This window comes from Callospermophilus lateralis, chromosome 4 (genome assembly GCF_048772815.1).
Source record: "Callospermophilus lateralis isolate mCalLat2 chromosome 4, mCalLat2.hap1, whole genome shotgun sequence".
NCBI classification, from domain to species: domain Eukaryota; kingdom Metazoa; phylum Chordata; class Mammalia; order Rodentia; family Sciuridae; genus Callospermophilus; species Callospermophilus lateralis.
In genome coordinates, this window is record NC_135308.1 from 60121026 (window position 1) to 60135724 (window position 14699).

Below are 14699 nucleotides of genomic sequence, written 5' to 3' on the forward strand. Positions count from 1 at the left end.
ATGTTTTGAATAACCAATAAAAAAAATAAAATTAAAAAAAAAGAAAGAAAAAAAAAAAAAGAATACTGCTGGGGCTGGGGCTGTAACTCATTGGTAGAACGCCTGCCTAGCCTGTGTGAGGCACTGGGTTCAATCCTCAGTACCACATAAAAATGAATAGAAGTATTGTGTCCATCTACAACTAAAAATTTTTAAAAAAGGAATACTGCCTTTTGTAACCAAGGAAACAATTAGTATCTCTATTTTTAGCCTTTTAGTGTTGCACGCAACTGTAAATGTTGTGTTAAAATGTCTAGAGTTGGGCAGTTGGGCATATAATCCCAGCAACACTGCAGAATGCAGGAGGGTCCTAAGTGTTGAACAACTTACACCCTGTTTTTTGTTTTGTTTTGTTTTTTAATATTTATTTTTTAGTTGTAGTTAGACACAATAACCTTTATTTATTTTTATGTGGTGTTGAGGATTGAAATCAGGGCCCCGCACATGCTAGACAAGCACTCTACCCCTGAGCCACAACTGCAGCCCAGTGAGACCCTGTTTTAAAAAATAAAATGGTGGGCTGGGGATGTGGCTCAAGTGGTAGCACGCTCGCCTGGCATGCGTGCGGCCCGGGTTCGATCCTCAGCACCATGTACAAAGATGTGTCCGCCAAGTACTAAAAAATAAATATTAAAAATTTCTCTCTCTCCCTCTCTCTCACTCTTTCTTTAAAAAAAAAAAAAATAATAAAATGGTCTGGGGTGTAGCTCAGTGATAGAATATGCCAGGGTTCAACCCCACTTCATCACTACCCCTCCCCCGAAAAAGAATGTCTGCATTACCATGCCAAGAAATGGCCCTGAAGATTTTTGTGAGAGATTGGGGTGATGGCCTGGCATGGTGGTGCACGCCTATAATCCCAGCTGTTCCAAAAGCTAAGGCAGGAGGATTTGGAGTTCAAACAACTTAGCAAGGACAACTTGGTGGGACCTTGACTCTAAATAAAATACATAATAGGGCTGGGCATGTAACTCAGTGGTGGAGTGCCCAAGTTCAATCCCCAGTACCAAAAAAAGAAATTGGGTCAATGAAGCCAGGCACAGTGGTTCATGCCAGTAACAATAGTGACATGGAAGATAAGGCTAAGGCAGGATAGATAGCAAATTCATTGGCAGCCTCAGCAACCTAGCAAGACCCTGTTCTCAAAAGGGACTGAGAATTGGGTGTGATGGTAGAGGCAGAAGAATTACAAGTTGGAGGCCAGCCTCAGCAACTTAGTGAGACCCTTCTCAAAACAAAAAATAAAAAGGGCTGGGGACATACCTCAGTGGTAAGTGCCCCTGGGTTTAATCCCCAGTACCAAAAATAAGAAATAAAAGGGACTGAAGATGTAACAGTAATAAAGCATCCCTGGGTTCAATCTCCAGTGTGGGGGGAGGGGAGGATTATTCTAGGCCCTGGGGGCAGGGTATAGCTCAGTTGTGATTCTCCTCAGTTCCTAAGGCACTGGCATTAGAGTGTGCCACTGTTGTTACAGTTTAATACAAGGAAAAATTGGACTTTGAAGTTTTGACATTTTTAATTTTGAGAAATACAACAGAGTAAACATTCCAACTTATAAGGTTTTGAAAGGTTTGATTGGATTGTGAAATATATTCATTGTGGCTGGGGGTATAACTCAGTTGGTGGGTTGCTTGCCTCACATGCACAAGGCTCTGGGTTCAATCCCCAGCACCAAAAAAAAAAAAAAAAAGAAAGAAAGAAAGAAATATTAATTGTGTGGTAAAATGGATTGAAGAGAAAGAAACTAAAGGCCTATGACTTTCGGTTTTGTTTTTTGTTTTTTTTTGGTACCAGGGATTGAATCCCCAGGAGTGCTTAACCTCTAAGCCACATTACTAGCCTTTTTATTTTTTACTTAGAGACAGGGCCTTGCTAAATTGCTTACCACCTCACTAAATTGCTAGGCTGGTCTTGAATTTGCAATCTTCCTGCCCATCCTCCCAAGTCGCTGGAATTACAGGCAGGCACCACCACATTCGGCTTCCTGACTTTTCTTTTTTTTTTATTTTTTTAAGTTTTTAATTGATTTTTTTAAAAATTTCTTTACATACATGACATAGTGGAATGCATTACATTCATAATTATCCATTCACAGCACAATGTTTCGTAACGGTTTTTAACATACTGAGAAATGATATGAAGTAGGAAAATATAAATTATTGTGTCCCTTATAATATACATTTTTTTACCTTATTCAGTACATTATAGATGGCACATTCTACAAATCATGATATAAAGAGAACAATTCTTTTTTAAATTTTATGTCAATTACTTTTCCATGGATAACATTAGTGTTCACTGCCTTGAGCTCAATTCAAGGTATGGCATGATTTTAATGTGGATCCTTTATTGTCCTGTCAAGGTCATGGCATAACTGATTTTAAGTAGAACAGGTAGTTTTCATTTCTTTACTAGTTGCTCTGCTCTTTCTCTTCCACATTAAGTACAGTATCCACGGTTATTCCTATATCCGCCAGTGACCTATCTTGCTCCACTTCTAGTGGCCTTCTGGGAAAGGACGTGGAAAGGCCATATAGGGATGTATGGTACCCAATTTTCATCATCCAGTCAAGTAAGACCTAGAAGATAAAAAGCTTAGACATTATCTAATATTGTACACACTTATGGTCCTCCAGAACACTATGACATTTTATAGTTCTGTCGCTGTAAAATTATGTCCTTAGGAGTAATGATATAGAACTTTCAGGGTTGGGGTTGTAGCTCAGTGGTGAAGTGCTTCCCTCGCATGTGTGAGACACTGGGTTCAATCCTCAGCACCACATAAAGATAAATAAACAAAAGTATTAAAAACAAAAATAAATCTTAAAAAAAAGAACTTTCAAAGATATTTCCTTTCTAGAGTTTAAAGGAAATTTATTTCATGAATTTTGAGATGTGAATAACTTCTAATACCTTTTGTTCCAGAAGAGGTATAGGGACTAATAGCATTTAACAACTGAGATACTTAAGTTAGGAAAGCCTCATTCATACATATAGAATGGAAAGAGGATTCAATAAAGAGGTTAAGAATAAAATATTAGCCAGGCACAGTGGCACATGCCTGTGATCCTACCAACTCTGGAAGCTGAGGCAGAAGGATCACAAGTTCAAAGCCAGCCTCAGCAACTTAGCGAGTCCTTGTCTCAAAAAATAAAAAGGACTAGCTGGGCGTGGTGACCCACGCCTGTAATTCCACAGGCCAGAAGGCTGAAACAGGGAGCCAGCCTCAGCAAAGGCACTAAGCAACTCAGTGAGACCCTGTTTCTAAATAAAATACAAAATAGGGCTGGGATGTGGCTCAGTGGTAAGAGTGCCCCTGGTTTCAATTCTTAGTACTAAAACAAAACCAAAGGGATATAGCTTATTAGTATAGCATACGCCTAGCATGAAGCCCAGGGTTTCATCCCCAGCCAAAAAGGCCTCCAAAAAAACAAAATAAAAATAAAGTTATAGTAAAGGGAATAACTTAAAATTTTAATACAGAGGGCTGGGGTTGTAGTTTAGTGGTAGAGCACCTACCTAGCATGTGTGAGGTACTGGGTTTGATTCTCAGCACCACATATAAGTAAGTAAATAAAAATAAAGGGCCATTGACAACTAAAAAAATGTTAAACAACAACAAAAAAAAAAATTGAGGGGCTGGGGTATGTTTCAGGGGTAGAGCGCTTGCCTAGCATGTGTGAGGCCCTGGGTTTGATCCTCAGCACCACATAAAAATAAATAAATAAAATTAAGGTATTGTGTCCAACTACAACTAAAAAAATAAATATAAAAAAAAATTGAATGCAGAGATCACAATTCAAGGAAGCCTACCATGTCTACATATCCCAAAATCTGCCAATGTCGAGTACCTACAAATGTTCTTTATCCTTATCTGATGGGAATATCAGATGACAGTGTGATAACTCCCCTGACATTTGCCAAATTCAAGAAAAATATTCCTCATAATGCAAATATCCTCACCTGTGAACTCCAAGACTTAAAAAACCTTCTCTTTAGGACTTTCCCACCTAGACATCGGAGAGCAACAGTAACTACCTGAGAAATAAAAATGTTCAGATAAGAATTCCAATTTTTAAAAAATCAAATCCATAGCTCTTTAAGATTCCAAAATTACTACTAAGAAACACATGCTATTGTAAAAATTCACATGGAGATTTGCAGGAATTTGCAACATCAAGGTCCAGATAAATTTCCCCCTAAACATGGAAATAATTCTAAAACTGAAAAATAAACATCTTTCTACTAATGAGGAAGTGAAAGCCTTCCAAAGAGGACACCAGAGACCAAGTGCTTTTTTCTGGGCAAATACTATTAAGATTGTAGCTTGTTTGAAAAGTAACTGAACAAACCAAGAAGACCTAGTGCCACTTTCTCAATGTACAGACAAGAAAACACTACCTGGAAGGAAACAAAAAGTTGCCTGCATACTCTGATACTATAGGCCACACACTGTCTGTCCATCCTCCCAAGTAAGTGAGAGTGTTTGAGCAGCTCTAGCTTTTCTTCATCTACTGAATTCCCTCTATGATCATCCCTTTAATAAAGCACTTAGGCACTTAAAAAGAGCTTGGAAACTGCTAGTATATTAAAGGCCATCATAAAAAGAGAAGACAATGATCACTAAAGTTCATTATGTACCTGCCGGTTTCTCAAAAGTGCCAGGAAACCCTTTCTTGTAACCAGCATCATTAACTGTCCTGAGAGCTACTGGGCATCATGTTATGTATAAATGTGGTTTTAGAGCAGCACACCTCCCCATCTCAGGAGACCCATGCTAGAAAATGCATCCACTGAGCTGGGGACGTTGCTCAGCAGTCAGAGCGCCTGCCTAGCATGTAAGAGACTCTGGGTTTAATCCCTCGTACTTGAAAAGAAAAGCAGCAGTAATTAAAATTGTTTCCCTGCTACTCCTTAAAATGAAATAAGATAGCATACAATAAAACAGTTGCTATAAAAATGTGGTAATATAACATGATGATTTACAAAATTATTTTCAAATTATTTTAAATTTTATGGTTATTTTTAATTTAAAAGTGGAACAGTAACATGGTAAATATTTCAATTGGGAATCGTGAACTACCACCATTATTTTCTCCTTTTTGAAAATCTACCCAGCTTAGTATTTTATAATGATATATCTATAATACTAAATAAATAACAGGCACTGAACAAATCAGGGTGTACTAATTAAATAAAAATTACATTGTTTTTCAGATCCCTCCCTCTCCTATCAGAAATCTATGTTAGTCATTAGTTCACTCTTCTATTAGTCTGCTCCTAAATCCAAGCAGGTTTCCAGTATAACAGGAATTTTCTCATGTGGCTCATTATTATAAAGTCAGCTGCAACATATACAGAAAAAAACAAATACACACACACACACACACACACACACACACACACACTCACACACACACAGAAAGCAAGCCTCCTCTAATTCTGAATTTTTTGTTTTTTGGTACTGGGGAATGAACCCAGGAGTACTCAACCACTGAGCAACATCCGAAGCCCTTCTTTTGTATTTAGAGACAGGGTCTTACTGAGTTGCTTAGGGCCTCGCTAAATTGCTGAGGCTGGCTTTAAACTCAAAATCCTCCTGCCTCAACCTCCAGAGCTACTGGATTACAGGCGTGCACCACTGTACCCAGCTAGTTCTGATATTCTTAAAAATGAATGTTAGTCTCATTTCCTAACAATACAGAATTATAAAGATTATTCTATAAGTAATGTCATTTAGTAAGTCTAATTTTAATTAGGAAATAGACAATTTCCTAAAACTTATAATTTCCAGTATTCTTAAAAGTGAAAATATTTTTGAGGGGACTAGAGTTGTGGCTCAGTGGTAGAGCATTTGCCTGGAATGTGTGAGGATCTGGGTTCAATCCTCAGCACCACATATAAATAAATAGAACAAAAGATCCATTGAAAACTAAAAAAAAAATTTTTTTAAAGTGAAAATATTTTTTACATATATACTCATAAAAGTATGTAGGTCAGGAGCAATGTATTACAGGAGCAAGCTTAATGTGTATGATGGTATCAATGACATGTAATGATTATGATACCAGATCAAAACTGTTGACAAATAGGAAACAGCATTTTAAGAAAGTCAGAAACAATATGACTGCATGATTTACAAAAACAAACATCCTCAAATCTTTAGTAAGTATAGTATAACCCATTCCTCACTCTACATGTGTTAAAACTCTTAAGTTTAAAACATTTTAAACTTTAAAAATGTTTTATTAGGGTGATAGGGTGGAAGGTAGGTTAGAAAGGCACAGCCCCAAAATAGATTGCTTTATTTCTCTTGTTTTTAACTTTGATGATAATGCTTACAGTCTATTTTCATTATTCTAATGGCAGGGAGCAGGGAATGCTACAATAGAGAGAAACAGAGGCAGAGAAAATTTGAAGGGACCAGTAAACCCAGAAACAACCAAGTTTATCTCAAGTAGGGTCAGATCTAGGTCTAACACACACATACACACACACACACACACACACAAAAAAAAAAAACCTATCAAAAAAGATAGGTTCATGAGAATACAATTACTAAAAGATGTGAAGGGACATTTAAAGATATCAAGATTGCAAATGGTTAGTGGGGAAATAAAGATTTTTGCACTGAATTCTTAAAAATGCTAGGTAGCAACTGCACAGACTATATATGCTCTGTTCAATGATTCTAAGGTGGTCACGGTGGTACATGCCTGTAATCGTGGCCACTCAGGAAGGCTGAGGCACGAAGATACAAGTTTGAGGCCAGTCTGGACAACTTCCCAATACTCTGTCTCAAAAAGTAAAAAGCATTTGGGATGTGGCTCATTGGTAGAGCGCCTCAGGATTCAATCCCCAGAATAGCAAAAAAAAAAAAAAAAGAGAGAGAGAAAGAAAAAGAAAAGCCAGGCATGGTGGTAATCCCAGCAGCTCAGGAGGCTGAGGCAGGAGGGTCACAAGTTCAAAGCCAGTCTCACAACAACAAGGCTCTAAGCAATTCAGTGAGACCCTGTCTCTAATAAAATACAAAATAGGGCTAGGGATGTGGCTCAGTGGTTGAGTGTTCCTGAGTTCAATCCCTGGTACCCCCTTCCCCTAAAAAAGATTCTAACAAAATAAAAATATTCTAATACTTCTTAATCCTCTTAAGGCTCACAAACACGAGAATCTGAAGAAAAGCATTGTCCTTGTATCTATAAAAAGGACAATTATAAGAGATTTCACTGACAACCAATGTCTATAATCCAACAAGAATAATGTCACATGCTTGAAAGACATGATAAATTCAAAAAAGGCCTTTCCTATAAAACCCAAAAATATATTTAATTACTATTATGTTTTTAAATGGTTGTCATGGATACCAGCCCAAAGCTTGAGAAGTAGAGATCAGGGCAAACATACTTATAGCATCAATTTGTCAGGCATAATGGCAGAATTAAAAGTCCTTAATAATTTTCAAGGAATATAATTGTTGCCAGACTAAAAAAAATAGAAAGCTATGAAGAGTTCTCTCTCTGAACATATTGTCCAAATAACACATGCTCGGCCAAGAGCAGTGATATACACCTGTAATTCCAGAAACTCTGGAGGCTGAGGCAGGAGGATTGCAAGTTTGAGGTCAGCTTCAGCAATTCAAAACCCTAAGCAACTTAGCAGGATCCTGACTCAAAATAAAAGTAGAAAAAAAATTTTTAAAGGGTGGCTCAGTAGTAAAGCACCCCTAGTTTCAATCCCCAGTACCAAAATAAAACAAAGATACATGCACTCCCTGTATTAGAACAAGTGCTTATAACTATGCTGGCCAATGGCAGCAAGGCAGTGCACACTGTAACAAAGCAGGTGGGAAGAAGCCGCCCAGTGCAGCGGGGGTCAATTGCACCCCAGATCCCATAACAGTGAACTATTCTTAAAACATACAACATGCTGTAGTCTTCATCCTCTCTTCTTTAACGGAGAACTACCTTTGAAGCCATTTGTCTAACATGATTGTTTTAGTAAGCAGGTTATTTGCTGACTTAAAGTTCTAGAAGAGCCATCTATCTATTCCCTGCCTGAGGCAGTGGGTAGTCTCCATAAAACAACTCAGAAAAAAAGCAGGCTTCAAGACCAGGATTCAGCTGCCGAATTTGAAATTACCCCAAATTCAGAACAAGACCTCTTTACAGTGCAATCCCATGAACACTTCTGCTGTCTTCTCCCCAAACCCAGGTTTAGATAAGTCATACATGTTTACTTAGTATTAAACAGGAACCAGAAAATATACTTAATTTTCCAAGAAGCTTACTTCTTCAGTTGTTTCAGAAGGTTCTTCAGGTAAATCAGGAACCTAAAGAATTAGGGAGAGAAATGTAAACATTTTCAAGAAGCAAAAAATAATTGCAATGAGAAAGTTTCCTTCTGCCAGGCACAGTGACACATGCCTGTAATCCCAGCAGCTTGGGAAGCTGAGGCAGAAGGATCCAGAGTTCAAAGGCAACCTCAGAAACTCAGCAAGGTCCTAAGCAACTCAGTGAGACCCTGTCTCTAAATAAAATACAGAAAAGGGCTGGGGATGTGGTTCAGTGGTTTAGTGCCCCTGAGTTCAATCCCCAGTACTAAAAAAAAAAAAGTTCCTTTCAACATGACACATCTAAGCTTAATAAAACTAGACCCAGTGACCGATTGCTAACCCATTCCCAAGAAGGGCCAGACAGGAAAATTATACATTATCATGTTAATACAGGTTGATATAGAGTGTATATGAAACACAATTGAATTTTGTGTTTCATATACACTCTGTATCAACTTATCCCCAGATAGGATCTCATTATGTATATGCAAATACTCCAGAATAAAAAATCTGAAAACACCATCCCCTAAGCATTTCAGAAAAGAGCATACTCAACCTGTAATAGGTGTTGGCCACTCACAAAACATGGCATAATATGTCTTAAGCTACCTAACAGGAATGATTCACTTAAACACTGTATATATTTAGTTTTCTTTTTTTGCAGTACTAGGGATCTAACCCATGCTCTCAAACATGCTAGCAAGTGCTCTACCACTGAACTACATCATCAGCCCTTTCTTCTTCTTTTTTTTTTTTTTTTTTTAACGGTACTAGGTATTGAACTCAGACCCTCCCATACTGAGCTGTATCCCCAGCCATTTTTTTGTTTTGTTTTGTTTAACTTTGAGGCAGGGTTCAAGTTCCCCATAGTAGCCTGGAACTTGTGATCCTCCTATCTCAGCCTCCCAGGGAGCTGACAGGCATCCAACACTGTGCCCAGTGTAAACACTATACTTTACTTTCCTACATAATCAAATTTCTTCCTCAAAGAGAACAAAAGTATTTTCTAAACCTATTATCATTTATCCTACAGCTTTCTTCTAAGTTTGGTTCAGAACCTTAATATTAAATAGGATAAGTGATTTTTTTTTAATATTTATTTTTTTAGTTGGACACAATATCTTTATTTATTTATTTTTTTGTGGTACTGAGGATGGAACCCAGGGCCTCGCATGTGCTAGGCGAGCACTCTACCCCTGAGCCACAACCCCAGCACCCCCCCCCAATAAGTGATTTGTAATGAAGCTGATTGACTTTATAAGGAGGTGGTAAGACACCATTTGGGTTAAGACAGTCTTCACCTTTCCCCAATATACCACCTCACCAGAGAACCCTATTCCTCCTATGCACTGATACGATTCAGTAAGTGGTGTTAATCGAAAAACCTGTTTCTGGGAGGGCTGTTCAGCAGATGTCGAATCTTCGGCTTCAGTTAGTAGCTTAGGCAAGTTCCGCCTCTTTGCAGCTTGTCTGTTGGTTGTTTCAAAAGATGTCTGACTTGTGTTTTCAAGCACCAATTCTTCATCACCCTGCTCAAAAAACAACATACAATTTCTAAAGAGACTTTGTATTGATTTTATTCTATTCTAATCACAATGATTTTTTTTTTACTCTGATGGCATTTCAGTAGAAAAATATTAAGATATTATTACACCCAGAAAATGAAAGCAATATGTCCTTGAACAAGAAAATACGGGGCTTAATATCTTCCAGAAACAACCCTTATCCATCAAAGTTCTGAGATTCCCTCTGATAGACAAAAAGCTGATGGGGACCCTTTCCTTCTCTGACTAATCCCTAAGTTTCTCAGTAGGATAGGAAAAAAGAAAAAATTCTGATTGATATCCTTTCCTCCTTTTCAGCAAAAGAAAGTGGCAGTACAAGGGAGTTGCCTTCAAAGACTGTGCAAATAGAACATGTGTAAAAAAACATGCCTTTAAAAAAAATTAGTTTTTAGTCATAGATGGGTACAATACCTTTCTTTTATTTATTTATTTATTTATTTTTATGTGGCACTGAGGATCAAACCCAGGGTCTCACACATTCGAGGTGAACGCTCTACCCCTGAGCCACAACCTCAGCCCCTATAAAACATGTCTTTGAAAGTGACCATGCAAAACTTCTATACCCAAAATGTGGCCTTGGTATCTGGTTATATATAAACATATTCTAGTTTTGAAACTCAAACTTTGACTTTCCATTTTAATCCTCTAAGAGGCAAAGAATTTTATTCCAGAAAACTATTCTTCAATATTATCTATTAAAATGTTCCTTTAACAAAATAAATGTAGAGTTCTCAAATACATGCTTATTAGTTCAATAATTCCTTCCTTCTACAGCTACTAACCGAAGATAAAAAGTTCTCTTTATCAGTCTAAAATGTTCATCATTTGGTAGGGTTTCATCCCCTTTCCTTCTTCCTAAGAAAGTTAGCTGGGTGTGGTGATGCACGCCTATAATTCCAGCAACTGGCAAGTTCAAGGCCAGTCTGGGCAACTTAATGAGACCCTGTCTCAAAATAAAAAATAAAAAGGGCTGGGTAAAGCACTCCTGAGCTCAATCTCCAGGACCAAAACAAAGCAAACATAAAGAGAAAATTTGGTGGAAGGTGCATGGGAAATGAGAATCAAGGGATCTTAATGCCAAGTAAATGGCCAAGCCCAGGCTGCCTCACTGCAAGCTACAAAGTTAAAAGTTGACAGATTTTAACGTATGATACGTCAAGATCATTGTACTGTCATATATAACTAATTAAAAAAAAAAAGTTGATAGATTTTGACCCTCTCACATTGTGATTGTCATGTTCTATGATAGTCCTCAGGGCCTTACTCATAACCACACCAACAGTTTAACCTGCCCAGGGCTTTCTGATGTCTCCACTAATCAAGTTAAAATATACACCAGTGGTACCAATGAAGACAGAGTCTAAAAACAAGGGGCATAATGTCTAATTCATCTTGTGACCATTTCTGAGAGACAGATCAGGCTAAAGTCAACCTATCAGATAGCTGATAGTATACTCCAGTAGTCCCAGCTACATGGGAAGCCGAGGTAGGAGGAATGCTTGAGCACAGGAGTTCCAGACCAGCCTAGGCAATATAGCTAGGGCCCATCTCAAAAATAAATATACGTATGTGTGAGTGTGTTTGTGTGTCTGTATGTGTATATACAAAATCAACCTATCAATGTCTATCAACCACAAAACTGAAGAAAAGACAAACTCAAGTGAAATCATTACATAAAACAGTTGCATTTTATGTTGCCCATTTTTCACATTAATCTACCCTTGGTTATGTTATGACATATTTGTCATTATGAAATGAATAAAAACATCCCAGTTGACTCTGAGGTAAACATTATGGGCCTTACATATAAGATCTGTGGTCAGATACTCTACGATTTCTTTATGAATATTCTTTTTTCTCTGTAAGAAAACTTAAAATTATAAACTTGATTAGCAAATAACAAAATATCTCCTAATGACAAAGGAAAAAATAACCAAAGGATAATTAGACTTTTAAAACTGAGCCAAACATAATGAATATAATGTAAACTTAACACTTTAGAGATCTTACTTGAGGAAAGATGAGACTTTCCTCAAAATAGTAATTTATTCAATATTTTTCTCAAAGACTAGCTTGTAATAGTTTTGCCAAGATTACGTTCTTTAGATACCAAAACCACTTAACCACTTGATACACAATTATGATGAATAAACACTCATATATAGAGCCACCTTAGTGGCGACACCTATAATCCTAGCAACTCAGGAGGTTGAGGCAGGAGGATTTCAAATTCAAGACCAGCCTCAACAACTTAGCAAAATTCTAAACAACTTAGTGAGACCCTGTCTCAAAATAAAAAATAAAAAAGGGCTAGGGATATACCTTAGTGGTAAAGTGCCCGCCCCCCCACATTCAATCCCTAGTACCAAAACAAAATAAAAAAGCAAGTCCTAGTGATGCACATGCCTGTAAACCCAGGTACTTGGTAAACTGAAGCAGATGGATTGCAAGTTTGAGGCCAGCCTCAGCAACTTAACAAGACTCTATTTCAAAATTAAATAAATAAAAAGAATGGGAATGTGTTCAGTGGTAAAGCATCCCTGGGTTCAATCCCTGGAACCAAAAATAATAGGTTCTATCTCTTGCCATGTGATACTCTGCATCACCTTGGGGTTCTTCCAGCAAGAAAGCCTCACCAGGTGTGGTTCTTACACCTCCAGACCTATGAACTAAATAAACTCTTCTTTACACAATAAAACAAAAACACAAGCGATACATAGGGCTGGGAATGTAGTACCTGCCTGGTATGCATGAAACTCTGGCTTCCATCCTCAGCAATATACCCCGCCCCCCCCCCCAAAAAAAAAAAAACCAACCCACAAACCTATATATAATCATTATTAATGAAGATTTTGAAAAAAAAATAGTACTAATAGCCTAACATTTTCAATTTATAAAAAATATATAAAATAAATTAATAATTGACTTCTAATATAAAATGAGAATATTTTCTAACCCCAAGTTTGTGACCGCCGCTTAACTTCCAGGTTTCACCCGTCATTTGATAAAAGTGCTCTTCCAGTTTTTTCAATCTCATTTCCTGGTGAGGTTTTAAAACATTCTCTATGTATCTGCTGGCCTGTTTGAGAAAACAAAGTAGGTGTTGTTACTATTCATAAAAGTTCCTAAAAGTTTATATTGTCTACAAAGTTGTAAATAAAAGCCAGGGGGAAACTGAATTTTCACACTAATTCAATTTTACCTCCATTTTAGCATCATTTTCTAAAAATTCCAATTTGTATGTAATGCAAGCAAAAACAAATGTTTTATACTTAAGAGACATTGAACTTATATAGTCTTTGTGTTTTCAATGCCAAATTTAAAAAAAAAAAAATACATGGAGCTAGGGGTACTAAAGAACACAGAGCATTATCCCTAATTTCTAGGATCTAAGTCTGAGCAGTTTGTTCAAGACACAAAGCCTTCTCATGCTGTCAGATCTAGAAGGCATGAACTCATTCAGAAGAGTGTTAAAACAAAATATTTTAAGGATGGAAAGAACTGGAAGCTAAGCATGGTGGTGCCTTTAGTCCCAGCTATTTGGATCCCTTGACCCTACCAGTTTGAGACCAGCCTGGGCATCACAGCAAAACCAAAATCCTAAAGAGGACTGGGGATGTAGCTCAGTGGTAGGGCACTTGCCTAGCATACTCAAGGCCCTGGGTTTGATGCCCAATACCACAACACACACACACACACACACACAAAAAAAAAAAAAAAAAAAAAAGCCTAAAGAAAACAAAACTGAAAACTTTTGGAAATCACCCCAATACCACCATGGAAATAATAAAGAGATATCCAAATTCCATCACTGATAAAACAAATAAACACCATAACCCCCAAACCACTACTATTATGAAGATAGGTGGAGGAGAGGTAACTGACTTTAGAGTCAGAAAGCTACACCTGAAAAGCTTACGCAGGAGGACAACAATAAGAAAGCAAGCCAGTGTTCTCCACAGACCCTGGAATAGCTCAGGAATAAGAGATGCCAGATCCCTTGGCAGAGGTCCAGGGTGAGGTGCACAGCTAAAAATAGGGAGGAAGGCTGGGGATGTGGCTCAAGCGGTAGCGTGCTCGCCTGGCATGCGTGCGGCCCGGGTTCAATCCTCAGCACCACATACAAACAAAGATGTTGTGTCCGCCAAAAACTAAAAAGAATGAATGTTAAAAATTCTCTCTCGGGCTGGGGATGTGGCTCAAGCGGTAGCGCACTCGCCTGGCATGCGTGCGGCCCGGGTTCGATCCTCAGCACCACATACAAAGATGTTGTGTCCACTGAAAACTAAAAAAATAAAAATATTAAAAAAAAAATTCTCTCTCTCTCTCTCTCTCTCCTCTCTCTTTAAAAAATAAATAAATAAATAAAAATAAAAATAGGGAGGGATGGGGAAGCCATGCATGAAATGATGATGAATTTGTAATGAACTGAAGATTATGACTATTACAACTTGCTGCACCTGAGTCAATAGTGAAAAAAGAGGGGGGGAGATAAAGTCCTACTATATCCCCACACCCACTTCCCTACTACAGACAGCCAGGGATGGAAGGTTTACTCTTTGTGAAAATAAACCAGAGAGAGAAATCACTGATCCCAGCCCTTAGTGGACAGCATAAGTGAAAAGTACAACTGAGAATAAACTAAAAACATAAATGCTGAAAGGTGAGATTCACTTCCTCACTGGACTCAAAACTGCATCCTACAGTGAAGCCTGACAAGGGATATTCTGTCAAGCTCTGCCTATATACACAAAAATTCC

At 37.8% G+C, this 14699-nt stretch overlaps 1 protein-coding gene across 3 annotated transcripts in view; it reads right to left on the reverse strand.

The window, feature by feature from the left end:
• Positions 1-2043: 2043 nt before the first annotated feature.
• Ubxn8 (UBX domain protein 8) overlaps positions 2044-14699 on the reverse strand; it is a 34282-nt gene continuing 21626 nt past the window's right edge. The window contains exons 4-8 of one of the 3 annotated variants that reach the window (XM_076852519.1): positions 12896-13018; positions 9760-9903; positions 8330-8371; positions 4006-4080; positions 2044-2621 (exon numbers count right to left, since the gene is read on the reverse strand). In XM_076852519.1, the coding sequence (XP_076708634.1) occupies positions 2454-2621; positions 4006-4080; positions 8330-8371; positions 9760-9903; positions 12896-13018 (552 nt within the window). In that variant the 3' untranslated portion in view covers positions 2044-2453. Of the gene's footprint in view, positions 2622-4005; positions 4081-8329; positions 8372-9759; positions 9907-12895; positions 13019-14699 lie in introns of all 3 variants that reach the window. The other 2 variants (XM_076852520.1, XM_076852521.1) reach the window with 2 other exon arrangements.